We start from the raw sequence: 27729 nt of genomic DNA on the forward strand, positions 1-27729 counted from the left end.
AAACCTGTATCTTAACATAAATTGTCTTCCCATGATTATTTGATGTCATTGTGCACACATCAGCAGCGTAATTGACAAACATGTATATGCTTCCCTATTTATGACATTTCTTAATCCATTGCCTACTATTGGCAAGTAAGTAATATGTTTTTCTAATTATATAAGTACACGTCGTGAGATAAACCCGTTGGGTTTATACTCTTTCACTTAAGACCTAATTGGGCTCAGTGTGTAAGAAGAGTCCAAGCAATTTAAGGCTAGGGTTTTTTGAAACCCATATATATTCTTCTTTTCTAGTCATCAATCATTCTGTTGTTTTGTTGAGGTAAGGTCATCTTTCTGAAAATAAGAGAATGCTTCTATAAGGAGATCTTTTGTGCTGCAATATAAAGGAGATTAGTTAATGAAGGGAGTTCACACGTAAGGAGATCCTCATAGATCTGCGCTACAAAAGGTATGCCTTGTGAGTTTGTGAGAGATCGCTTCCACTTAGATCCAATTTATCTTACAAAATCCTCATTAGAGTTTTTGTGCTTAAAATATTGTTCCTCAAAATACTAGAAAATGGTTGGCAACAAAGGACTAGTGAAAGAAATATTTTAGATTGCACTACTTTCATTGGAGTCAACATTCAAACCAAGGTATAGATTGCACAAGACTCGCATAAAATAGATCTTGCTTTTTCTAAAAGGTCATCCAAATCGATCCTTAATGGATTTGCAGGCAGATGATTACCAAATCTTACAAAGGAAATAACCAATCTCACCATAATGTGGCACGTATTAGCCTAATAATTAAAAACATAAAAAATGAAATAAAATCAAGTGGCATGGGAATCTTGAGCCATATATAGCTGCAACTAGAAATTTTTACTGCTGCTACTTGGGTTTCTTCTTCTATCAAAATTATTAATAAGGTTCCTGCAATTGATCAAGAAAATGCTAACTCGCTAGTTAGGTTAATAATTAATTACAGGAGTTATCACCAGTTGGTACATTATGTATGACATATTTTAAGTATAGGCAAATAATAATAAAGATAACAGATATTTATACATATTATACGAGAGATATGCATACAGTTTAAAATTATTTAAAAAATATTATCATGGGACTGAGGTGTTATTTGATAATTTACGTAAAAATATATAAAAGAGAATTAAATATAAATTTGTGCATGTATCATTACTAAATGAGAGTTACAACAAAATTGGACTGTATTTTGAGCAGATATATTTTGGAAATATATATACAAGATGGTACATATGTGTGATACTTACTAGCATTGTGTTTTTAAATGAATGCATTCAAATTTTCGTTAAAATTAATTTGAACTCGAGAAGATTTACTAAATGTTTAAGTATGTGCCGTATTTTGATCACCTTTAAGTTTATATCAGTTAATTATTCTAAATTTACTATTATAAAGTCCGCACTATAAAGTTGATTAAAAAATTATCCACTACTATATATAACAATTTTGAAATTCTTTTTTTTGGTTATATACAAATTTGAATTTTTACTTTTAAGAATGAGGTACATACATTGTTTATTTTATAATCACACGTATTTTCTTTTTTTGGGCTGTGTACTGGACCCATAATGTGGCCTAGTTACCAATCGGCCCAACTACAAATAAACCTTTATATCTCTATCTTCACGTACGCATTTTCTCCTTATTTGCACAGAGACCTTCTTTCATTCACTAACTAAAGCAATGGAATACGTGTATAAAATATATGTTATTAGGGAGGAATGCGTAATGGGTGTGGAGGTGTTCTTAGGGATGATACTGGAAGTTGGATTGTTGGCTTCTCAAAATACTTTGGTTGGGGTAATTCTCTTACAGCAGAACTTTGGGGTTGCCTTCTAGGACTTCAGATAGCTTGGAGAAGAAATTATCGTAGAGTGTGGTTGGAAGGATACTCGGTGGTCGCTATTGATTTTATCAACAAAGACTGTAATCAGGAACACCCTCTGGCTACTTTGGTTCATCAGATTCGTCATTACATGCAAAATGACTGACTTGTTCATGTTTCTCATGTTTACAGGGAAGGAAATCGTCTTGCGGATGCTCTAGCTGGTCATGCTCATTCCTTTGGTTGGGATTTGCAAGAATTTACAGCTTCTCCAAATTATTGCGAATCCGTTTTGAGGGATGATGTTGTTGGCGTGGCTATGCCCAGATTGTATCTTTAGTTGTTTTGTTTAATTTTTCTTTTATTTCCAAAAATATATATATATGTTATTATATATAATATTTTCATTCGATCTAAAATAAAATAATACTTTTAAAAAAAATTAAATAATAATTAAACACACATTATTAAACCTAAAAAAAAGCTCGTATATTTACACGTACGTGCTACTAACTATTTGATATAATTTGGCATAACAAAAATTTATGTATAAGAAGCACTTTCTTCTTCAAAATAAAGAATATAAGATCTGATTATCAAGAAAAAAATGAAGAAAGAATATAAGATCACCATATATCACAATAAGTTCAAGTGAATGCTTATCAATACAAGTCAAATTCAAACTCTCTCTGCGCATTTTAGTTTCGATTAATTATTTGAAATGAAACTGTTATCTTAAAAGTTATTTTTATTTTTTGTTAACATATTTGGATAGTTAATTGTTAGATTAAGAATTACTAATTAATTTCTGAATTAAATTTATATAGACGGGTAGTATAAAATTATTTTTATATTATCATTAAATGTTATGTTGTAATGTTATTTAATAAGTTTTATAACATAAATTATAAAACTTATTAAACAATGTAATAATGCTTTATTTATAAATTTTTTCACACAATCAATAAATACATCAAAATTAAACTCTTAATTTTCGTTTTTTGTTTTTCCAAATGAGTGTACCTAAGATGGATAGAAATACAATAGGTCATCTTTACCAAAAATAAAATAAAATAAAAATACAATAGTCATCAAATGATGATAGTTCAGTAGTTGACGTATGAGAGCTGAACATGTAAGGATGAGTGATGCCGAAAGCGCATAGAAAAATGGTTAAACAAAAAGTTAGGATTTCACTAAAGAGTAACCATCTGTTTCTCAATTATAATTAACAAAATAACAAAATTTCACTCCTAGAATAAAGGTCATAAGTACCTTTTTATAGACTAATTAAAAATTGATTAAAAATTCAAAAATTTAAAAATCCTAAAAATAAGAAAAATTCCTAAAATAAATATAACAATAATTAGATTCTAAAAATAAATAATTAATTATAATTAAATCATTCAAAATACATCCCAAATTTTTAATATCAAATCACGCCAATTGTGTTGCTTTTATTTTCTTCCCAAACAAATCACAATCACATCTGTTGCTTTATTGGGACTTGGATTTGATTGTAATTTGTTATATTTTAAATCATTGTCTTTTTCAATAATTGGTTATACTTATTATGCCACAACTTTTTTTTTAGTCTACTACGAGCTTCTTGAATCAATGGTTGGGCCATGTACAATGGGCGAACTGTATTAGACAAATCTTGTTTATCTTCACTTATCTCAATTTTTTTAGACAAAAACTCAAATGATAAATCTTCCTCTATTAGATCTTCATAATCTGATTCTCCATCAGAATTATTATAGACTGGATTATCATCATAAACTGAATCTTCATCATAAGATGGATAATCATCATAAATGGGATAATTATCAACAATCGGATAATCATCATAGTTCCGATAATCGTCATAAACTGGATTATGGAATCCTGATTTGCAACCCGATATCTTGAAAAGTGGACTGATTTCCAGGTCATGCTTTCCAATTACGTCCCTAGTTTAGAATCCCCAAGGGATTGATGTCCTCTTCTTTATGCGTCATCTAATTCCATTTCTTCTTCGGATTGAATGTCCAACTTTGTCCACGCAAGCCGTCTCCAAATCTTGAATTCTTTCTCTGCGCCCACACAAATAGTCGCTCCAAAACTTGGTTTTATTTGTCCAACGCTTGCTCAAGTTGTTACTTTAAATCCTGGATTTGCCTTCTGAGCTCTTCATTTTTTATATCTCGCGGTCAATCTGACGCAGTTGTCTATATTCTTCATAAACGAATCCACGTTCCCTACCTTCGTGACTCCGCCGTCGTCCACCTTCATGATTCTGTTCAGCCATTGGTGATGAATCCAAGTGATGATGTGGATACAACGTATACTTGATGATTCCACGACAACATGGTTTTGATGATAACAAAGAGGAATGATTCAAAGACGAAGCAATATCCAAAAAGCAAATGTGAAAACATGCACCAAGTCTCAAGCATCAATCCAAGTCCAGAATCTCAAATGGTATACTTATTTAGGACTTAGGATAAAAATGTAAAGATGTATAGATACAAAGCATTGCATGAGCTCATGGTCATTCATCAATCATATATTTCAAAAGCATGCATCCTTAAAAGAAATGTCAAGACAAATGGTTTCACATGTACAATATTGGTTTGGAAGAAGTACCTATGTGATACAAACTTTTCTAGATAATTTCCATAACCAATAACATGCATTACACGTCATAAAAATCATTTGGAAAAAGTAGAAACTCAGAACTCGTACAAAAAGGCTGCTGTTATGAAATATCCGGATATCCAATATCCGCATATGGAACCAAGAATATCCAGATATCCAATATCCGGATATGTGCCCGACAAATATCCGGATATGTACGGATTACAACGGCTATAAACGACTAGAAACGGCTAGTTTTCCTAGGAGGTGTCATTATAAATACCCACATCAGCTGGGATGAACAATACACGACCCTAGATCATTTATTGAAGCTTTATTACTCTTGCTAGCCATTTATTGCTCATTAATTACTCATTTTAATCATTGCATACACTTGAGCTCATCTTTCCTTTGAAGTTATACATCTCTTAGTTCTTCAATTTGTTCAATCTGTACTTTGAGAGTACTTAGCCACTTCTAATCACCTCAATATTACTTCTTGATTTGAGAGGGGAGTGAACCCTATATTTGAGAGGTTACCAAATTCCTAAGAAAATTTGGAGTGAAAAAGTGTAAGGCATCAAGAGCCCGAAGTCTTGAAAAGTTATAGTGGTTTGTCAAGCACTCTCAAGCTTGATAGTTAGTGAAAAGAATTGATCGAGCGGCTTCAGTCTGGACGTAGGTCACGGTGGTGGTGACCGAACCAGGATACATCTAGTTTGCAATTTCTCTAACCTTAATCTCTTTATTTAAGTATTAAAATGCATCTTAGATTGTCTTTATATATACGCTTGCTTACTTTGTTGATCATTACACTTGCTTTTACAATTAGACATTTCCTTATTAAATCACTTTATTGAAGAAATAGTCTTTAAAACATCAAAGGAGGTACTCTGCGAAAAGATTTTGTAAAACTCAATTCACCCCCCCTTTTGAGTATTGAAGTCACCTGTCCAACAATTGGTTGAAAGCAACTTAGTGCTCTGATGCCAAATGATGCCGAGAGCTTATAGAAAAGTGGTTAAACAGAAAATTAGGATTTCACATAAGAGTAACCATCTATAGTTACCAAAATAACAAAATTTCACTCCTAAAATAAGGGTCATAAGCACTATTTTATAGACTAATTACAAATTGATTCAAAATTCAAAAATTTAAAAATTCTAAAAATAAGAAAACTTCCTAAAATAAATATAACAGTAATTAGATTCTAAAAATAAATAAATAATTACAATTAAATCATTCAAAATACGTCCCAAATATTTAATCTCAAATCACGTCAAATGTGTTGCTTTCTTTTTCTTCCCAAACAAATCATAATCACATCTGCTGCTTTATTGGGACTTGAATTTGATTGTAATTTGTTATATTTCAAATTATTGTTATCTTTTCAATAATTTGGTCATACTTAGTAGACAAAAACTCTAGTCGACTACGATCTTCTTGAATCAACGATCGAGCCATGTACAATTGGTTAACTGTAAGTGCATCAACGAAGGCATGCGTTTGATCTTTTCCAATATTATTTTTTGGAAGAGATTTAAAATTGACCCACTCCAAATAAGATTATCTCTATTAAAATATACACATGGTTTATCAAAATAAAAATAAAAATACAATAGGTCCCTATCCAATAAAAAAACCCTTTAGTAGTGATTCGGCGATTGGCGGTGGTGGCCTGAAGTGAAACGGTCAGTGCAATTCATTCATTTTAATAAAGTCATTTTTTGCATGAAAATGTTTACATTTTCCAAATGATCCGCTTCACTCGCACTAAACCCCACATTATCGCCCTCTCTTTCTTAAAAATCCTCAAAAATCCCAAACACGTAGTCTTAGGATAATAATAGTATAATACACTTCTATCCTCTCTCTCTCTCTCTCTTTTCTCTATCTACATCACACACACACACACAAACAACTAGGAACAGTAACACACTTGGATAAGGATTGTTCTTACGCACGTACATTGTTCTCATAACATTAACGCTTCTATTCTATTTCAGTTGCTGCTGCAACTGCAAACACACTGTTACACAAGAAATGGGGACGGAGCGAGATAGCTTTGAGGAAACAACGTTCCCAATCCCGGGATTGCTCTATGTTTCGGTGAAGATGGAGAACCATAACCTCACTCCTCTCACTGGGGACCTCATCCCTCACGTCTATGGCTCCTCCCCTCTTGGTTCTTCCTGGGATCCTTCCAAAGCTGTAATTTTTATTCATACCCACTTCATCATTTCATTCCTATCATTCTGGGTCCTTCTTATTAGTTCTTATTCTTATTATTGTTTTTCGTGCAAATTTTTTAGCTTTCCATGGAACGAGAATCTTCTTCAATGTGGGAGTTGAGCTTTGTTGTTCCGCCTAATCATGGTAATGCTTTCTTACTTGCTTTATGTTTGCTTTGCCTTTTTAAGTTGTAAAATTTATGTAAAACATTACATAATAATGTCTTGAGTTTCAGAGGTAAAGAAACAGGTAAAAATGTTTTTTAAGAAGAAAAAAAAATGCGTAGTGTTGTTCTTAGCATTGAGAAATAGCTTTATTGACTTCACCACTAGCAGGGATTATGATATTAAGGTTTTTTTGAAGTTTACTTTTTGGTAATTGTCTCACTGAAATGAAAGGGGGGTGTAGACTACATTTCTAACCAGATGTGTTGATTTTGTTTGGGATTTTCAGAGGCTTTGGATTTCAAATTCCTCCTAAAGCCCAAGTACATCGATGCACCTTGTTTTGTGGAGGAGGGTCCAAGTCGCCTAGTCACTGGGGGAGCATTGCAAGATGGTGCAAGGCTTGCTTTGTTTAGGCTTGATAATGATCAAGTTATTGAGTGTCGAGTATTTGTTGAAGCAAGCAGAGTTTGTCCCTTTGACCTTGCTGCTAGTTGGAGGGCTTATCAGAAGCATTTCCATCTTTCAGCTGTACGTGGGATTCCCGATGTCCCTTTGACTTTGCTTCCCTGCTTGTAGCTGTAGAACAAAGTGTTACTCTTGTGCAAGTCTTAAGATAGTTACATATTGTAATTAGTGTACAGCTGCTTAAACTTGGAAAATATATTCATTCTTTAGAATATATAGAAACAAGTGGCTTGCATATTTCATATAGTTGTTTTACTCATTTTTCGTGTTCTACAATTTTAATATGCTTTTCCCTATGCCTAATCATACAGCAAACTTTGTTATAATGAATATATTTCTGCTTTTAGTGCCAAATTGAATTAGTTTCTAACCATGGTCGATGTGATAGTACAACTAATTTCTCCTTTTTTTAATGAATAGTTAATTAATTTCTCGTTTAGTTGTGTGGGCAGTGATCAGTACTCGGAATTTTTCTTTAATGCAAGCCAATTTTAGCTGTCATTCTCTTCATGGACCTGTAGTTTGTTCCGTAGTATTTTTCTAATCTGATAGTGCAAAATGGTTATTGTCAAGGATCAAGTGATTGGTCTGGTAAAACACAATAGTTTCTCATTGAAGTGCTTGTGTGTCTCTTACATTACTATGTCATGTACCGCAACTTGTCCAATTATGTATCTTAACTGGTGGCCTTGATGTGCTCCCGCTTTTTTCTTATTCCAACTTATGATTACATTACTATGTCTATGAAACAGTTTTTTATGAACCATTACTATGGACCTTATGCTTAATTTTAATTTTTTTGTTCAGAATGCCTCTTCTGCAATTTTGGAACTTGATCTTGAGCATTATGTTGTCCCAGCTCCCTCAACTTCTGCAAATTCAGCTCTTGCATATGCCGCTAACTTGACAGAGAATCCCAAATCACTTAGTAGTGGGTCTGGCAGCAATTCATATTCCATCAGAGATAGTGATGAACCTATTGAGCAACCTGCAACAGTAAAGGTTTAACTTTCAATTTCGGCATTTCAAATTTATGATTATACTTTCTAAATGGGTGACTAGTACAAAAAATAAAGCTTGTAAAATCAGTCAAGGGTCATTCTGTCATCATTTTAATAAATTGTTGTTCTTATTCACAACATTTCAGAAATTTTTTACCAGAACCAGCAGCTGTGATGGATCTGTAGTTGTACTTACGTTAGAGACTTCAATTAGATGGGGAAGTAGATTTTAGTGTTCAACATATTTGATTAGATTTTAGTATTGTTATGAACTGTGTTGTGATATAAAAGACAAAGTAATAATCCCATTTATGCTAAAGTGGGGATTCCTAAAATAAGGAAACAAATCATGAAATTGTTCCTAAGAAACCATCTAAACTGTTTTAAGATATAATCAAGATATTATGTGATATCTTCTAGATAATCTAACACTTACATCAGAGATTGTAAATCATGTAGAGTATTTCCTCAAGTAGTTCAGAAATCTCTTCTCCCTTTTCAAGTATAAGTAAGAAATAGCAGTACATATGATATTCAAAATGCAAAAAGCCACTTGAGGCTAAGAGGAAAAAAGAAAGTAAGCTAATGGGTAATGTTGATTCTTGATTATGCAATCTATCACATCTAATAGGCTATGTTAATGTTCCAACTAGGAAATGGAAGTTAGTGCCACAGACCCATCTAAGGTGAATCAAAGTCCTGGAATTGTTAAGTCTTGGTCAGCGGGAACAATTTCGCTTCTGCAAAAGGAAGATGGTGAAAGGGGACTTTTTGTTGATAGGGGTGTTGGATCTCATAGACTTATAAAATCTTATAGTTCAAGTACTTTCTCTACGGATCTTAATTTTGATACTGATACGGAGGTTTGTTCAAATGATTTCCATTTCTTGTTTATTATTCTTTTTTTTCCAATGGACGCATTTATATTGTGTCAAACTGTCAATTGAGGTTGTTCACAAACAGTTGTTTCTACCTCCTCCCCCCAATAGAATTCTATTCCAGCAGCTGCTGGAGCTGTTGCAGCTGCTGCCATTGCTGATCAGATGCTGGATCCCAAGCAGGATAGACGTTTGGCAATTGTCATGGTATTATTCTAGCTCAAGGAATAATTACTCATTTAACTTTTTTAAGCTACTCTTTTTTATCACCTTTTTTTTCTTCAATTTGGAGTTTTAATTGTAAATTAATTGAGATTCAAAATGAAAGAATATATCTTCAAAATGAATCATTATAACTAATTTCTTTTATTTAGGTGAGTCTACCAGCTCGAGGTAAAACTTTTACTGCAGCTAAACTTACAAGATATCTTCGTTGGTTAGGCCATGATACCAAACACTTCAATGTTGGTAAGGTTGTTCACATTCTTGACTTGATTCTTCTTTGCAATCAGTAGTCTTGTGTACCTAATGGCAGACTGGAAATATGTCAAGTATGAAGTTAACACACTTACATTTTGATATCGCAGTACCGTCGCCTTAAGCATGGAACTAATCAGGTAAACTTAATGTATATGAATCTATGGAATAGTTTATGCATTCTCATTTGCTGATTATCTACATTCTATAGACTGTATTGACACAAAAGTTCTCATAAGTCTAGAAACTTGTTCTCTGTACTATTACTATATATGTTGTGCATCTTTTTTCTTTTTCTTTTTTTAATGTTTGTTTCATATATCCCTTATTGCGTGATGTACTGTATATACTGTTTATCATAAGAGTAGACATGGTTCATGTTAGTGCAAACTGCAGACTATATGGTCAACAACATCAACATCACCTTTATCCCAAACTAGTTGGGATGGGTGACAGGTAAACCCAAATGATAAGTACAAAAATAATAATTATAATAATAAAAAAATAAAATAAAGTGAAAATAAAGATACATAAGAAAGAAAATAACATGAGAGAGAAAAAAGTAATAGAGAGATAAAAAAAAAAATCAATTAATAAGAGAAGACAAAGAGAGAGGGAAGAAAGTGAAATAAAGGAAAGAAGTAGAGATAAAGAAAGAAATAATTCCAGTGTAAGAATTCCTCATCTGAAGATTGTTATTTTTCTAAAGTTCAATGAGTGACACCTAGGTATGGATTCTCATAGTTGATTATGATGATGCGACGAGAATACTTGGAGTCAAAAACATAAAAAGAAGATATTTGGTTAAGTTCAGTGAGTGACATCTAGGGATGGACTCTTTGTGATTGTGTCTTTTCAACTGGACACGTAATGCCACACACATCAACACCCAAGACATACCCCATTCCTAGCTGTTAGATTTGACACAATCTCTTAATATTTGACACACGGCTTTGATATGATACATTTGATTATCAAAGAGTATTACTTGCACAAGACTTTGATTTGACACATTTTATCATCAAAAGGAATACTGTGCAGGGGTGTGAATTTTGTTCCTAAAATGGTTTGTAGCTCACTCTTCTAAAAAAATTGATCTGAAGGGAGGAATAATACTGGTTTGAAAGGCAAGGGAATTTACAGTGTTGAGAAGGTCCACAGTTGTTGATGCTCTTGTGAACTTTATATTGATTTTAGATATGTTGCTGATTTTCATGACTTTTTTTATTTCTTAAGGGCAATGGTTGAAATTATGTGCATGATGCCAGAGGCTTGGGCTTTTGGTGTTCTCTAATGTTTGCAATACAGTATGAGTTATTTAAACAGCTGTCAAAACTTTTCATGGCTGAAAATACTCAATAATTCAATTTGTTCATCCTTATTAAAATGGTACTCATGAGGATCCACATATGAGCCACTTGATCCAAAAGCTCATGCTATTAAGTTTTGCAACCAAAATGTTTTTATAATTCCAATACATCTCTTCAACTTACAGCCTATTGGGCTGGAAATGTGAAGAATGCATCGGGTTACTGTTTCCTTGTACTGAACTTAAAACTATTACGCACTGAATAGTAATAAGATGGGAGGTGGCTAGTGTTGAACTCTATTCCAATCAAAGAGAACTGGGGCTTGACCCTAAGAATGAATTTGTTAAATGTAGCATCATCAATGTTTAAATGTAATCTCTTGTACTTTGCAAGGTCATCAATTTTTAAATTGAGCTACATCATGTGATCATCATGGGGCACTTGATTTCTTGCCATAAATGTTGGTCTTATTCTCAGTCCATGTGTTCTTCTATGCAGTCTGCTGATTTTTTTCGAGCTGACAATCCTGAAGGCATGGAAGCACGTAATGAGGTAACTTCTGGTCAATAATTATTTTGATATTATTGAAAAGAAGTTTTTGTATATTGATATTGAATAAATTACATGAGTGAGTATTTATACAAGAAAGAATCGCTAAGAATGACTAAGCGATGACTAATCAATCCTATCACAATCCTAATCACAATCAATTCTAATCAATCACAATTAATCCTAATCAATCATAATCAATCCTAATCAATCATAATCAATCCTAATCAATCATAATCAATCCTAATTAATAGGAAATAAAAACGGAAACATGTTTGAATTCTAATTTTCTACACTCCCCCTCAAGTTGGGAGGTAAATATTGATCATTCCCAACTTGCCAATCAAGTCTTCGAATGCTGGACGGTGTAGGCCCTTGGTAAGGACATCTGCCGTTTGCTCTTTGGTTGGAACATATATCAAATGCACACTTCCATCATCTAATTTTTCTTTGATGAAGTGACGATCAACTTCCACGTGCTTTGTTCGATCATGATGCACAGGATTTTGAGCAATGCTAACAGCTGCCTTGTTGTCACAATATAGTTTTATTGGTAGGGAATATGAAATCTTCAACTCTTGAAGAAGTCTTCTCAACCAGATTCCTTCACAAACTCCATGAGCTAAAGCTCGAAATTCTGCTTCAGCACTACTTCTTGCAACCACTGTTTGCTTTTTGCTTCTCCAAGTAACAAGATTTCCCCACACATAGGTGCAATAGCCTGAGGTAGATCTTCTGTCTACTGATGAGCCTGCCCAATCTGCATCAGTGTAGATTTCAATTGTCCTTTTATACCCCTTTTTAAAGAATAATCCTCTTCCTGGAGTATTCTTGAGGTATCTAAGCACCCTATAGACTGCACTAAGATGCTTCTCCTTGGGTGAGTGCATGAATTGACTAATCATACTCACCGCAAAGGCAATGTCAGGACGCGTATGAGATAAGTAGATTAGTTTACCAACCAATCGCTGATATTGTTCTTTATCCACCTCATTCCCATCTTCAATACCTAACTTGGTATTAGGTTCCACAGGTGTCTTAGCAGGTTTACACCCTAACATTCCTGTTTCCAACAAAAGATCTAGAACATATTTCTTTTGTGTTAGAGTGATGCCTGTTTTGCTCCTAGCAACTTCCATACCAAGGAAATATTTGAGAGTGCCAAGGTCTTTGAGTTCAAATTGAGCTGCTAGAAATTTCTTCAAGGTGTTCAATTCCTCAATATCATCACCTGTAAGAATTATATCATCTACATATACAATAAGAATAGCAATTTTACCATCCTTAGAGTGTTTGTGGAAGAGAGTATGATCAGTCTGTGCTTGAATTAAGCCTCTTCTTTTGACTGCTTGTGTGAATTTGTCGAACCATTCTCTGGGAGACTGTTTCAATCCATATAGAGACTTTTTTAGTTTACACACTGATCCATTTCCCTTTTCAAAACCAGGTGGAGGATCCATATAGACTTCTTCATGTAAGTCACCATTTAGGAATGCATTCTTCACATCTAACTGTTGCAGAGGCCAATCTAGATTGGCAGCAAGAGATAAGAGAACTCGGATGGTATTGACTTTAGCAACCGGAGCAAAAGTCTCATGATAATCTATCCCATGAGTCTGAGTGAAACCCTTTGCAACCAATCTTGCCTTGTATCTGTTGATGCTATTATCTGCATTGAATTTTATTGTAAACACCCATTTGCATCCTACTTCCTTTTTTCCTTTGGGTAGGGTCACTATCTCCCAAGTTCCATTTCTTTCTAAAGCATTCATTTCTTCAAAGACAGCATCCCTCCATTTTTTATCATTGAGAGCCTCATGTATATTTCTCGGTATCTTTGTACTATCCAACATAGTATTGAAAGCACGAAACCCTGGGGACAACTTTCCATATGAAATATGATTAGAAATAGGATGAGTAGTACAAGATCGAGTACCTTTTCTGAGAGCAATGGGCAAGTGTAGATCATTTTCACCATGACACTCAAGTATTGGGGTGCTGGAACTAGAACATGGTTCAGAATCCTGGCAGTGTAGAGGCTCTGGGTTATTCACACTTTGAGGAGGCTTTCGCCTGCTATAAACTTGTCCCCATTTTGAGGAGGCTCCTGATGGTGAGGATTCTGTAGCTCCCCTCGTTTCCAAAAGTAGAGGTAATACTGTGGCATTAATAGGTTCCCATGACTGATCTTCATCTACTCCTATAGACTCCCCCTGAAGAGAAGTCGAGGGGAAGAAATGGTCATTCTCAGAAAAAGTGACATCCATAGAGACAAAGACCTTACGAAGAGAGGGTGAATAACACTTATAGCCACGTTGAGTAGGAGAATAACCAATAAAGACACACTGGAGAGACTTAGGATCAAGCTTAGACCGTTGATGGGAGGGAATATGGACAAATACAACACAACCAAATAACTTGAGAGGTAAGGAGGAGACACCTCGGAAGGAAGGGAAGATACGAACAAGACTAGAAAGAGGAGACTGAAATTTCAGAATGCGAGATGGCATTCGATTTATCAGATACGAGGCAGTGAGAACTGCCTCTCCCCAAAGATATTTAGGAACACTCGTGGTAAACATAAGAGCCCGAGCAACTTCAAGGAGATGTCGGTTTTTTCTTTCCGCAACTCCGTTTTGTTGGGGTGTGTCAGGACACGAGCTTTGGTGAAGGATGCCATGTTGGGAAAGATATTCTCCAAGAATAGAGTTAAAATACTCTTTGCCATTATCTGTACGAAGAATTTGTATAGCAACTTGGAATTGGGTTTGAACCATGGCATGAAATTTTTTAAACACGGATGCAGCATCGGACTTATCCTTTAGAAGATACACCCAACAAACTCGAGAATGGTCATCAATGAAGGTAATAAACCATCGAGTGCCTGAAATATTTTTAACACGGGCTGGACCCCATATGTCGCTATGAATTAAGGAAAATGGGGAAGAGTCATGGTGAACTTTAGAAGGATAATGAGCACGAGTATGCTTGGCAAGTTGACAAATATCACAAGAAAACAAACTTGGACTTTTATTAATAAATAAGTTTGGCAACAACTTCTGAAGATAAATAAAATTTGGATGGCCTAGCCTACGATGCCACAGCATAACATCATTACATGAATCAAAAGGAAACATAGAGTTTTTTTCTACGAAAACAGCTTCATGAGTCACATCCTCCTCAAAGTAGTAAAGTCCACCATCCTCTCTAGCACTGCCAATCATCCTCTCCGAGTCCTGTTCCTGAAAAACACAACCATGTGGAAAGAATTTAGCAAAGCAATGCAACTCAGAGGTGAGCTTGCTAATGGAAATGAGATTACAAGTCAGAGAAGGAACATAAAGAACCGATGTCAAAGTAATCAGCTCAGAAAGTTTAATGGTTCCGTGTCCCGCAATCTGGGAAAAACTGCCATCGGCGATCTTGACCCGAGAAGGTTCAGAATATGGAGTGTATGAACAAAACAAGCCAAGATTACCTGTCATATGATCAGAGGCTCCAGAATCAAGGATCCAATGATTTTGACTATCAACATGGAAAGTTGTACCTTGCTGGACCACATGACTAGTGGCCTTAGGAGGTTGCTCGTGGTAATAAAAAAAGTGTTTTGAGGAAGCCATGAATAAAAAGAGAAGGGTTGACCGTTGATGAAAAATCAAGTTTTGTAAACTTTTGATCTGACCTCTGGAACAGGAAGGGGAGAAGCCGGCGAGAAGGTCTGTGCAAGTCGCGACGGAAAAAAAACGTCTGGAAGGCGGCGCGTGGTGGCGCGTGCAGCGGCTGACGGCGATGGGTCCAGCGGTGGTCGACTCGTCGGATCCTTCTGAGTCGAATGGTCACCTCACTTTTTTGATCGGAGGTCAGTAAACTAGGTTTCTGTGTTGGACAGATTCAAGGCGGTGTTTAGGAGGTGTTTGACGGTGATGGAAGTGTTTGGATGGTTATTTCAGATTTGAATTAGGGTAGGAACGAACCCGCTCTGATACCATATTGAAAAGAAGTTTTTGTATATTGATATTGAATAAATTACATGAGTGAGTATTTATACAAGAAAGAATCGCTAAGAATGACTAAGTGATGACTAATCAATCCTATCACAATCCTAATCACAATCAATTCTAATCAATCACAATTAATCATAATCAATCCTAATCAATCATAATCAATCCTAATTAATAGGAAATAAAAACGGAAACATGTTTGAATTCTAATTTTCTACAGATATAAATAGGCAATATGTTGAGTAAAGTTTATTGGTTGCTTATACAAAGAAGTATTGAATCTAGACACTTGTACTAAAACCTAAACTCTCAAATTGGGGCATATAGGTCATATGTGTCAAACTTCAATTTTGTTACAAAGATAACTTATCTGAGGACCTCTCAAAGATTTGGTGAAAACATTCGCCAATTGATCATTTGAATTGACAATTAGGTGTCATTGTCTCCGGATTATATTTTTTCTTTGACAAAATGACAATCCACCTAAATGTGTTTGGACATCTGATGGAAATCATGATTGGAAGCAAGATGCAATGCAATTCGGTTATCATAAACAAGTGTCATTTGCATGATCTTTCCGAATTATGTAGTTGTTTTAGTCAACTAAGTTCAAAAGTGGTGGATACCATGGCTCAATATTCCACTTCAACTCTTGATCTTTTGAGTACATTCTGCCACTATCTACACCGCTGAACTCGTCATCTGTGGATCTGTTTGTTGTCAGCCCCTCTTCCGGTTCTCTCATTCCAACTTTTAGCCACAGATGGCTGTGTGACCCCTCTACTTTTTGGCCATCGCGAGTCTTATGGTGTTCGCCATGTGTTTCTGTTCTCAGATCTATTCTCACTGGCACAGTTCAACTCCATTTGGTAGCTGTGCATTTTCAACGTTTGCCACATCCTCTGATGTCTATAAAGTTTTGTGTTCTCTTGTATCTTTTTAGCAAAATTTCAACTTGAGAGGTTTTTCCAATAGTGCAGCAGAACAGGTCTCTACTACAACACTAGATGAGAGATTGCAGATCCCACCTTTCAATGTTGCATCCCTTTTGGGTCCAAGGCGGTTACCTTCCCAGAACCATAAAAGAACGGGAAATGTCAAGAAGTTTTTCCGAAAAAGACAAATTCATTAAAGGGATGAAGGTTTATTCAGCACCTGAGGTTCAGTTGGTTGCAAATAGCTTCAATGAAGACAACCTTCTTGGAGACTGATCTCTTGGCCTTGTTTACAGAGCTGAATTTCCTATTTTGGCTGTGAAAAATATCAACATGGCGAGCTTGTCTTTCACTGAAGAGGAAAAGTTCTTAGATGACGTTTGTATTGCCTCCTGTCTGAAGCACCCCAGTATTTTTGCACTTAAAGGTTACTGTTTGGAGCACAGATAACATCTTGTCTACAATTATGTCAGAAATCTTACTCTAGACTAAGTTCTTCATAGTGAAGCATACAAACTTTTATCGTGGGCCATCCATCTCCAGATTGCTCTAGGTATTGCTCAGGTTCTAGATTATTTGCATTCCCTGTTCTCCCCTCCTGTTTCCCACGATAACTTGAAGGCTGCCAATATTCCATTGGATGAAAATCTGATGCCTTGTGTTTGTGACTGACTGACTGTGGCTTGGCTCTTTTGAGACCACTGATGAACAATAAAGCCAAAACTTGATTTTCATCCAAGCTTCATGATTGTGAGAGTTTGGAACAAATGGTGGATCCAACAATTAAAAGCACATTCGCATCCAAGGATCTTTCTTGTTATCTAGCAAAATAAGCTTCGTGCAGAGTGTGCTTTGGGTGTTCAATCTTGAATGTAGCCCCTTGCTTCCTCTTGTTTGTTGTTGTTTCTTTTGGTGCCAACTCCTATCCACATTGTTGTTATCGTTGTCTCGTTTCCAATGCCATATAATCATTGAAAGAGAAAGGGTGGGGGGGGGGGGGGGGGGGGGGGATTTGGAAGTTGTAGTCTGGCCCCGTTTGTCCTTGTCCCAAATGCAGCCCCATTAATCTTTGTCCCAGATGCTGAATGTCCTAGTCAAATTTTGTCCAAGTAACTTGTTGACAGTTGTCCCAGATGCAATCTGGCCCTATCTCCTCTCTTATATCTCTTCTCCCCCGAAGTTGTAAAAGGTTTCCCGCCAAGTGTGATTCACATTACCTTGGCTTGCTTAGGGCCTAATTCTCTACAGCCCCACCTAGCTTACACCCTAGGAATAGGTGGCTTCCAATTACAGACATAGATACCAGTTAAGGCTACGTTACCCTTCAATATGATGCTGCTTCTAAATTATAATATTTTGCTGTCATGGTCGATTCTGGTAATGTTAACATCATGTTGACCTTCTCTGCTTACATTGTTTTAATATATAATGTATATGTACCATTAGGTAGCAAGGCTGACATTTGAAGATATGATATCTTGGATGCAAAAAGGTGGCCAGGTAAATTCATCCTCGTTGAATAACTCTGTTACTTTAATGCCGCCTTCTTTCAAGTTCTTTTGCATAAGTTTTAATTTGGATTTAGGTTGGGATATTTGATGCCACAAACAGTAGCAAGCAGAGAAGAAACATGCTGATGAAATTGGCTGAAGGAAGATGCAAGGTACTGTAGTCACAGATTGGCAATTTGGCACTGTTATGTATATGATATGAAAATTTTATTTTTGATTTTGAACTCTTCTGATGCATCTTTGCGTTTTTATTACAGATTATCTTTCTGGAAACAATATGCAATGATGTAGAAATAATTGAAAGAAATATACGTTTTAAGATTCAGCAAAGTCCAGACTATGCAGAAGTGTAATGTTTCCTTTAAAACCAGTGACATCTTATCTTGTTGACTGCGTGGATATATATGCAATTAGCTTTCTTTTGCAGGCCAGATTTTGAGGCTGGGTTGCGAGACTTTAAAAATCGTGTAGCCAATTATGAGAAGGCAAGTCTTTATATGTACTTCTACTGACTGTTCTAGGTGAGCTTTTGCTTTAAATAATGTTGGTTTCATATTACCAGGTTTATGAGACAGTAGAAGAAGGATCTTACATAAAAATGATTGATATGGCCAGTGGAAATGGTGGCCAAATACAAGTAAGTTTTACATTTATTTATGTCATCTTTATGTGTTGAGTATAGCCTTTTTACTTAGCTCATTCTTTGGCTAGCTAGTATCACAAATTTGATATGCATGTCTGTTGTGCGTTGTCCATATGGTAGCTGTAGTTTGGGTTAGTAAAATTTTTAATATATTCTATTAGTTAAACTAGATGGGTGTAGGGAACTTAAATAGCATTGTTTTACTTTAATCTCTAACTTTAAATAACTTATAACTATTGTGTTCTTGACTCCACTTTTGTACCTGGCTTAATCATTTGTTGCATGGTTCACTGAAAGTATAAAATTCAAGGTGTTTTTGTTCTACAAAGAATCAGTATTAGAAAGCATATTACTACTATATGAAAGCATTATGTTTATACAGATCACTTACCAGTATCAGAATTATATACTGCATACTATGAAACAGATAAGTTAGAAAAACTCTTAAGTCAGCTCTAAATTTTGTTGGTAGGTAACAAATTCATGATCAGAATCAGACAGAGTTAGGAACTAAGACAAGAATTGAACCCTTACCCTCTTGGTTGAGTTATAAACTGTATAGTGAATAAAATTATACTATGTGTTGGTATTGCTTGGTTGGAACTTTAAAGGACGACCAAAATGTTCCACACCTGTATACTTTATGATAATAATCTGTCTGACCATGTTTAAGCAAGGTGATGTTAAAATAATTCTGTTGTTTGAAAATTTTTATGGGAGGCTGCTTTGATACTATGGTATTTCTTGTTGCAAATATGTGTGCATCTCCATTAGTTTTTCTCTAGCCATTTAGAAATATGGTCTATGGTGTGACTTTAATTTGTCAATTATTCACAGCCTCTATCTTTTCGTTTAGGTGAAAAATATCAGTGGCTACCTACCTGGCCGAATTGTCTTTTTCTTGGTAAGTATCTTTGAAGAATGTGGTTAATCACTTAATTACAGTCAAAGCTTCACACACAGAGGCAAGCAAAACATTTGATTTCGTTAATTAATAAAATGTGACCCAATTTGCCACTATTGAGAAATGTCATAGACCAATTATTCAAAAAGTTTAACTATTAAGTGAAAACACATGAATGGTTTCATATCTCTAACACACCCCTAAAGCAAAAGCCTTTTGGGCTTGAAGTATTAATAAGGTATAAGCCCAATTACCTCATGACTTGTGCTAGCATTCAACTTTTTCTTTTTTTCTTTTTTCTTTTTTCTTTTTTTTGAAAAATATGAGGCGGGAAAGATAAGAGCCCTGTAGTACCATGTCATGTACCACCTACCAAATGCTTAAGCTATTAAGTCAAGGTACATGAATGACTTTTGTCATAAACCAACTATCCTAAAAGCTTAAGTTGTTGGATGAAAGCATCAACATCAACATCAACATCCACATCACACTTATCCAAAACTAATTGGGGTTGGAGGTCGATGAACCCAAATAAAAAGTAAGAAAAGATTGAAGGAAAAGAAAAATAAAAAAGAGGAAGAAATTAAATAAATAAATAAATGTAGGGAAAAAGGACTAAAACGGTCGTCTGGCACATAAAAAATAACGAGTCTATGCCTTCACAATGCTAATAGCTTTCCTCCAGTCCATCCTAAGACAAATTGTATGTCAATCTACTTCCTACTCTATTAAGTCTAATTTTACTACTACTCGTTACTCCAAATTTTATGCTCATGTTGTTTATGTGCTGGTCAACATTCCACTCCGACATTGCTCGCTTTACTATTATTCTTTAAAAAATTTCCTTTAGTCTCATAGAGATTTTTTGATCACACAAAAATCCGGATGTATTGCGTCATTTCATCCAAATTGCTGTGATTCAATGGTTTGTATTCTCATCAACCTCTCCCTCCTTTCCAATATTGATGTTGGGTGAAAGCATATGAATGGTTTTATATCTCTAACAAGAAAATTAGTTTAAATTAGCTGTCACTGTGATCTTTTATCCTTTGGAGATAGAGAAGTTCTGTAAAGAACCAATTCAACCCAAAAGCTTAAGCTATTGGGTGAGGTTACATTAATGATTTTATATATCTCAACACGCCCCCTCACACGAGAGCCCACTGGACTTGAAAGGTGGATAATGCACAGACCCACCTACCTGTGCGAAGAAAGAATTTCCACTAGAAAGAAAATGGGGGGTGGTAAGGATCGAACCCGGGATACCGAGGCTCTGATACCATGTAAAGACCTAATTCAACCCAAAAGCTTAAGCTATTAGGTGAGGTTACATTAATGATTTTATATATCTCAACAAGTTCCCTAGTAACTCACATATTGCATCATATAATTGGTATGGCTGGCTTCATACAATGAAATGCATAATTAAACTTACGTTTTTGTGGAAAAGGCATGTCCCTTAGAACTTCTGGCAAGCAGAAACTGTGGGAACCTTTGCAAGTCTAATGATTCAGTTGATATTTTGGTCATTATTTGTTAGAGTTATATAAAAACCATTAATGTAACCTCACCCAACAGCTTAAGCTTTTGGGTTGAATTGGTTTTTTACATGATATCAGAGCCTCGGTGTCACGAGATCGATCCTCACCATTCCTCATTTAATTAATATCTCTTGTGGAGTTTCTTAGTACGGGTAAGCTGGGCTTGATGCATCATCCACCTTTCAAGCCCAATGGGCTCTCGTGTGAGGGGGCGTGTTAGAGTTATATAAAAATCATTAATGTAGCTTCACCTAACAGCTTAAGCTTTTAGGTTGAATTGGTTCTTTACATTATTTCGTGTAGCGATAAGCTTTTCATAGTGATCCAAAAATTCTTTTTTTCTCTCCGATGGTTAAGTTAGCTAAGCTTTCCATGTCTGATGCTTACTTAAGCATGTTCTTGTAGTAAATTTGACGGAGTTATAACAGAAAGAAATTAACAACATTCAAAAAATCTATGATGATTTTAGAACAAATAAAACTTATATGAAAAAAATGAAATTCAAGAATAAGTTAAGGGGCAAAAAGTATGCTTTAGACTTGGTGATTTTAATCAAGTTTTCGACTTTAAACCACATAAGTTCAGTTAGTGGATTTTATGGAGTCTGACAGAGAAACATTGATGATATTTCAAAACATAAAGGATGAATTTAAAAAAAGGAAAACTTAAACAACAAAAACAAAATATGAAAATAAGTTAAGGTACAAAAGTTTTTTTTTTGTTTGACTTCCTGAGATAATGGCTTTTGCTAGAAGATTAATGGTGCACATCCAGCAATGCTACTTCATATCGGTTGTAAGTTTCTGAAGAACAACTTATTATTTTCTTGCAGCTTAATACACATCTTACACCACGCCCAATATTACTTACGCGGCATGGAGAAAGTCAGGATAATGTTAGAGGAAGAATTGGAGGAGATCCTCCATTAAGGTATATTGTCATAAATGGCTTCTGTCACTATTCGATGTAGTAATGTTAAAATTGATAAGGACTTAGGCTGACAAAAAGGTAGTTCTATGAATGAAAATCAGAATTCTGTTGCTGTTTTGCTTAAAAGACGAACAATTGAAAAACATTCCCCATTAAACCCCGACTAGCGAGGGTAGGGGTGAGGAGACAATTCATGTTCTCAAATCTCAGCCTTACTCTCTTCTTTTGAGTGAGATATGGTTTCTTAACAAGAATTGCTATGAAATTTTAGCTGACTAACCAGGCCACAATGCAATTTGTTTCAACAGTGAGACTGGAGAACTTTATAAAAAGAAGCTTGCCAAATTTGTAGAAAAACGTCTCAAATCAGAACGAGCTGCTTGTGTAAGCTTTTCCAAATGTCTATATTCAATTTTTGTTTTTTCCCTTGGAACCCAATGCTTATGAGAAGTTGATGCTTGAATGCCATATTCCTTCTACAGATATTGCCTAGTTTGCTATAGCTACATATAATATTTATGTTGAACTGTGATCTAGTATCAATAATAAAGATCTTATATCACTTAATCATGATGAAAAACTAAAAAGGGGCGAACCAGAGCAGTGGTAAAACTGTTCCTTCATGACTGAAAGGTCATGGGTTCAAATTCAGGAAATAGCCTCTCTGCAATTATGCAAGGGTAAAGCTGCGTACAAGGATTTCCTCTACCCTACACTCGCTAATCGGGTTAAACGAGGAGTGATTTTTTAATCATGATGAAAAACTGGTAGTTATATGTTAGTCAGTCATTGACATTGTTATGTAAGTAACTTTTAGTTGGTCTGGTTAAGTATTTGTGTTGTGGAGGAAGGTGGGGGTGGGGGATTCTGAACTGTGTAGTTTTAGCATTGAAGTTGAAGGGAAGGCAATAGTTATACGTTGTTGAGCAGATGTCCTGCCAAGCAAGTTAAGCCTCTTGGGCAAGAAATAAAACATGATTTACAAAGTAACATTCTGGCTTTTCTTGAGTTTGTATATCTGACACTACCAAAAGAAAAAACGCATTCATTTTATGTGTAGGCTTTTGTTGAAGTTATATCAATTTAATGGTGAATGAGTTCTCACATCAGCTAAGTGGATCTGTGCGTGTATAATAATATGTGCGACTTCTGAAATAATGAATGGCTTGTGATGTTTGTAATGGGTATCTAGATATGGACTAGTACACTGCAGCGAACAATTCTGACAGCAGGTCCAATTGTTGGATTTCCTAAGGTTAGTGTCATCCTTAAGTCAGGAGATTTGGGTTGACAAAATTACACATTAATGGTGTTTGTGTACTTGCTATCTGTATATGTTAGATACAATGGCGCGCACTTGATGAGATAAATGCTGGGGTTTGTGATGGGATGACATATGAAGAAATCAAGAACAACATGCCAGAGGAGTATGAGTATGTCGCAAACTTGTAATCTCTTTCATTTGCAAGTTGAATGCAACTGGTCATAAAAAGCAAGTGCATGATGGGAGCACAATGCTGTTTAAAAAAGTTTAACTACCTGCAGTTATTTTATTTTATTTTTGCTTTTCTTTTATTGCAGATCCCGCAAAAAGGACAAGCTTAGGTATCGTTATCCACGTGGAGAGTCTTACTTGGATGTTATTCAAAGGTTGATGCATTGCATATTTTAACATTATTGAGCTCCTAACTACTCCTTGATTGATATAAATAACTTCAGTTTTATTAAATGATGCAGGTTAGAGCCTGTAATTATTGAGCTTGAGCGACAACGAGCACCTGTTGTTGTGATATCTCACCAGGTTTTACATATGACTTTTAATGTAAACTTGCGCTTATGTAGGCCCTATGGTTGACTGGTCTTAATCCTTGAGTTTCTTCAATGCTTTTCTCATTGCAGGCAGTTTTGAGGGCATTATATGCTTATTTTACTGACAGACCTTTGAAAGAAATTCCACATATGGAGGTATTATGTAGATTCATATTTTAGCTGAATTCTTACTCTAATATGGAAGATAGAGTTGATGCAAAAGTCTGATCCAGTTTCACGGCACAAATATTTAAGAATTAAGACTAAACTGAAATATAGCTATTTTGGTGTTAACAAAATTTATAGAATCACCATAGCATTTTGAGAAACGTTTTAATGAATCATGAATTTGCACAAGATTTCTAATGTGAGCTTTGTTTATTTACAGGTGCCCCTGCATACGATAATAGAGATACACTTGGGAGTTACAGGTGTCCAAGAGAAAAGATACAAACTAATGGACTGAAATGAAAAGGTGAAGAGGAGAGAAAAGAGAGGGGAAGGAGATATTTTTAACTGAACTTTATCATTGTTTAGATTAATTTTTTTACAATGAGGAAAAAAAAGTGATGAAATATCATGTAAATTGGTATCCTCTAAAAGTTACTTTATTCATTTTCATGAGCATTCTTTAGTTTCCAATATGAAGAATTTGAAACATCAAAATAAAATAATGCAACTTATTACACAACTTCCCATCCTCTTTACTTCCCTCTCTTTCCATTTTCCACTCAAACATATCCTAGGTGTTGTGTGATTCAATTTCGCAAATCCATTGCAAAGTTGAAAGATGATCCTGACGGGTATCCGCATTTGCGGACCATTAAAAAATCAAAGAAAAAAAACTCAAAATAAAGTTTCCTTTTTTAATGCAAATTTCTATATTAGTGACACTTCTCATAGAAAAAAGATAGGCATTTATAGTATATATGAGGATCATTAATTGTACGAAATGTCAAATCAATTGATTTGTTGTGGAGTGATCCAATAAAGGAAAACCAAAGTATTCTTTTTAGGAAAAAAGAAAACATGCGTAATGATTTCCAACTCCAAAAAAAGAAAAAAACTGTATGAATTATGATGAGCGTATGGAACAGGCCCTTTTGACACCATTCTGGGTACGTCAGGGTGCACGAGCCTATACTATACGCTATGCCCACTCTAAACACTGAAAAGCGAATCCATGGCCGGAAACATGCAGCAAAATATGGTGGAATCTATGCAAAAATCAATTACTGCTATCAGGGTGGCTGTAGTAGGGTGGTCAAATAAAAAAAAAAAAAACCCTTATATTGTCTGGTTCCATTCATATGGGACCCCTGAACCCCATTAAAACAGGAATTGGGGGACCCATCCTCCTCTACCCCACCTAGCAAAATAAATTAGAACACCCACTCTAATATTGACAAAGTTTAAATAAATGCATGAAAGTCCCAGAAAAAGATGATGAGTAATGTGAAAGTGTAGAAATTATGGAGGGGTGCCACCCTTTTCATGATTGACTTTGCCTTTGTTGGTGTAATTTGCAAGACCGAGAATTTCTTATTTCTCGGTCACGAGTCACAAGTCTTTTGCCTTAGGATCCTTTTCCCCAACTGCACCATATTTAACTAATTAAAAACCATTTATAAACAAATGAAAACCCTTCACATGAATCCAATAAAACTCACCTACCCTTCACTCCACTGCCGTTGCCTTCACGAGTGCTTCATTTCTGCCCCCCTCTTCCCTTTATCCCCATGCATGAGTTCCCATAAACCCCTTGGATACAGGGATTCTCCTCTGACTTCAATAGTACCTATCACCCTCAGGTCCTTTACACTATAGAATCCATGACAAAATCTTAGTGTTTGCCAACCATCACATGCAAATACACATTATATGCAAGAGCCAGCAACACCCCCCAATTTTACATTCCCTTCATTTCCACGTTAACGTTTTCACACACACACAACAAGAAGTAGCAAAAGTAACCGAAACAAGCAGAAGAAAACAAGATTCTCCATTGCACAAAATGGGTGTTCTTGGGTATCTGAATCATCTTCCTAAAACCCTTCCAAGTTCAAACCTTTTCTGCAAATAGATTCTACCCATTTTCCCCAATTCAAGCAAATTACACTTCCCTCACAATGCTAAGCCAATCCGATTCACCCAACGAGTCCACTAACCCACTGAGTCAACTCGCTGAGAACATGTTCTCCGACAACGGCAACATCATGCTTGCAGCCATCGTTTCCCTGATCCTAGTCATCCTCTTCGTCCTTCTACTCCACGTGTATGCCAAGTGGTTCTTAGCTCAGGTCCAGTCACAGTCACAGGCTCGCCACCGGCGAACTCCGGTGAGCATATCAGGCTTCCTCGGGCCTTCCAACTTCCACAACATCAACATAGAAAACTCACCCATTTCGACCAAAGGACTCGACTCGGCGATAGTTTCGGCGATTCCCATGTTTGTATATGAAACAACAGAAGCAGAAGCAGAGGAATTGGAATGCGTGATTTGTTTGAGCGCTATTGAGGAGGGCGAGATTGGAAGGAGCTTACCCAAGTGTGGCCATGCTTTTCACGTGGAGTGCATTGACATGTGGTTGAGTTCGCATTGCAATTGTCCAATTTGTAGAGCTCCTATTGTGATGGGTGGTGTTGTTCACAACAATTCTCAATTGGGTTCCTTTGATGAGGATGATGGTGGTGATGATGACACTGTGCTTGAGATTGTGATTGGTACTCCAAATTATGAGATTAGCGAGAATGATCGTGGGAATGATAATTATGGAGGTGTTGGGGTGAATGGTTCTGTATCAGAAACTTCATCATCTCTGTTGGGTTACTCTTTGAAGAGAATGCTGAGTACAAAGTTTTTCTGTCTTTCAATGTAAATGAATTAGATGGTTCAGAATGAGATGAATTCTTGTCAATGTCCACATACACAACCATGAAATGAAATTGAGCAATCACTGTGATTAGTCATTTCTATACAGATTATTTTGTTGGCTTGGTTATGCATTTTTTGTTAAATTGTTTGGTTTGTCAATTTTCTCTCTTATTATATTTTTCTCAATTAGCTAGGAGTATTAAATCAGGAAGTCAATCAAAATGTAGCTATTCACCAAGTTTTTTACCTAAATGTCATGTAAACAGTGTTATTTTTCAATCCGCCACGGGGGCAAGTTCGCTATCCGTTGTAGCGAACTCGATTTGCTGACGTGTCACATTTCTAGTGGATAACAAGTACTAAGTTAAAAAAAAAAAAAAAAATAAGTACGGAGTTCGTTACATTGGATAACGAACTTGGTTAAAATCAAATTTGTTACCCAGTGTAGCGAACTTGATGTCTATTAGAAATGTGACACGTCAGCAAACCGAATTTGCTACATCGGGTAACGAACTTGTCCCCGTGACAGATTGGAAAAATAATACTATTCACGTAACATTTAGATAAAAAACTTAGTGAAGAGTAATATTTTGGTTAGTGTTCCTATCATCCACCCACATGCACACAAACATATGCAAGAGCCAAAAACAAAATTCATAAGTCTCTTAAAAAATTTAAATGATTCTCATACAAGCAACGTACACATTGAAACCAGTAACTGACTTGACATTGACTGATTTTAAAAACAAAAATATAAGAACCATGGTCATTTTTTATTTATCTACTTTCTGGGTAGTATATCGTTAAAAAAAATAATTTTAATATTACAATTACGTATTTTTAAAAGTACATAATTAAAAATGAGTTTCACATGTAACCCTTTTAAAAATGGTTGGTTTCTGTTTATGTAATTATGGAAATAATTGTACTAACTGATTTTTTTTAGGAATTGAATTTCAGCACGCGTAAAAAAAATTTCTGGATACAAGCTATGTTCTTACTGTTTGGTAAGCCTTGCATTAGCC

The 27729-nt window shown here is 35.5% G+C and overlaps 2 protein-coding genes across 2 annotated transcripts; both read left to right on the forward strand.

The window, feature by feature from the left end:
* The first annotated feature begins 6505 nt into the window (after positions 1 to 6505).
* LOC133292740 (6-phosphofructo-2-kinase/fructose-2,6-bisphosphatase-like) lies at positions 6506 to 24464 on the forward strand. Its single transcript, XM_061491184.1, has 23 exons — positions 6506 to 6687; positions 6789 to 6852; positions 7162 to 7403; positions 8148 to 8342; positions 8995 to 9204; positions 9331 to 9426; positions 9594 to 9692; positions 9807 to 9836; positions 11505 to 11558; positions 17938 to 17991; positions 18077 to 18154; positions 18260 to 18351; positions 18430 to 18487; positions 18565 to 18639; positions 19502 to 19549; positions 21923 to 22020; positions 22329 to 22404; positions 23213 to 23275; positions 23362 to 23453; positions 23602 to 23670; positions 23758 to 23821; positions 23920 to 23985; positions 24218 to 24464. Exons 1-23 carry the CDS (start codon positions 6520 to 6522, stop codon positions 24293 to 24295), a joined length of 2169 nt encoding a protein of 722 aa, XP_061347168.1. The 5' UTR covers positions 6506 to 6519; the 3' UTR covers positions 24296 to 24464.
* Positions 24465 to 25901: 1437 nt separating this feature from the next.
* LOC133292781 (RING-H2 finger protein ATL63-like) lies at positions 25902 to 26732 on the forward strand. Its single transcript, XM_061491239.1, has one exon. It carries the CDS (start codon positions 25959 to 25961, stop codon positions 26706 to 26708), a length of 750 nt encoding a protein of 249 aa, XP_061347223.1. The 5' UTR covers positions 25902 to 25958; the 3' UTR covers positions 26709 to 26732.
* The last annotated feature ends 997 nt before the right edge of the window (positions 26733 to 27729 follow it).

Source organism: Gastrolobium bilobum, unplaced genomic scaffold, assembly GCF_033153095.1.
Source record: "Gastrolobium bilobum isolate Gb01-03AN ecotype WA unplaced genomic scaffold, APGP_CSIRO_Gbil_v1 utg6105, whole genome shotgun sequence".
Lineage (NCBI taxonomy): Eukaryota > Viridiplantae > Streptophyta > Magnoliopsida > Fabales > Fabaceae > Gastrolobium > Gastrolobium bilobum.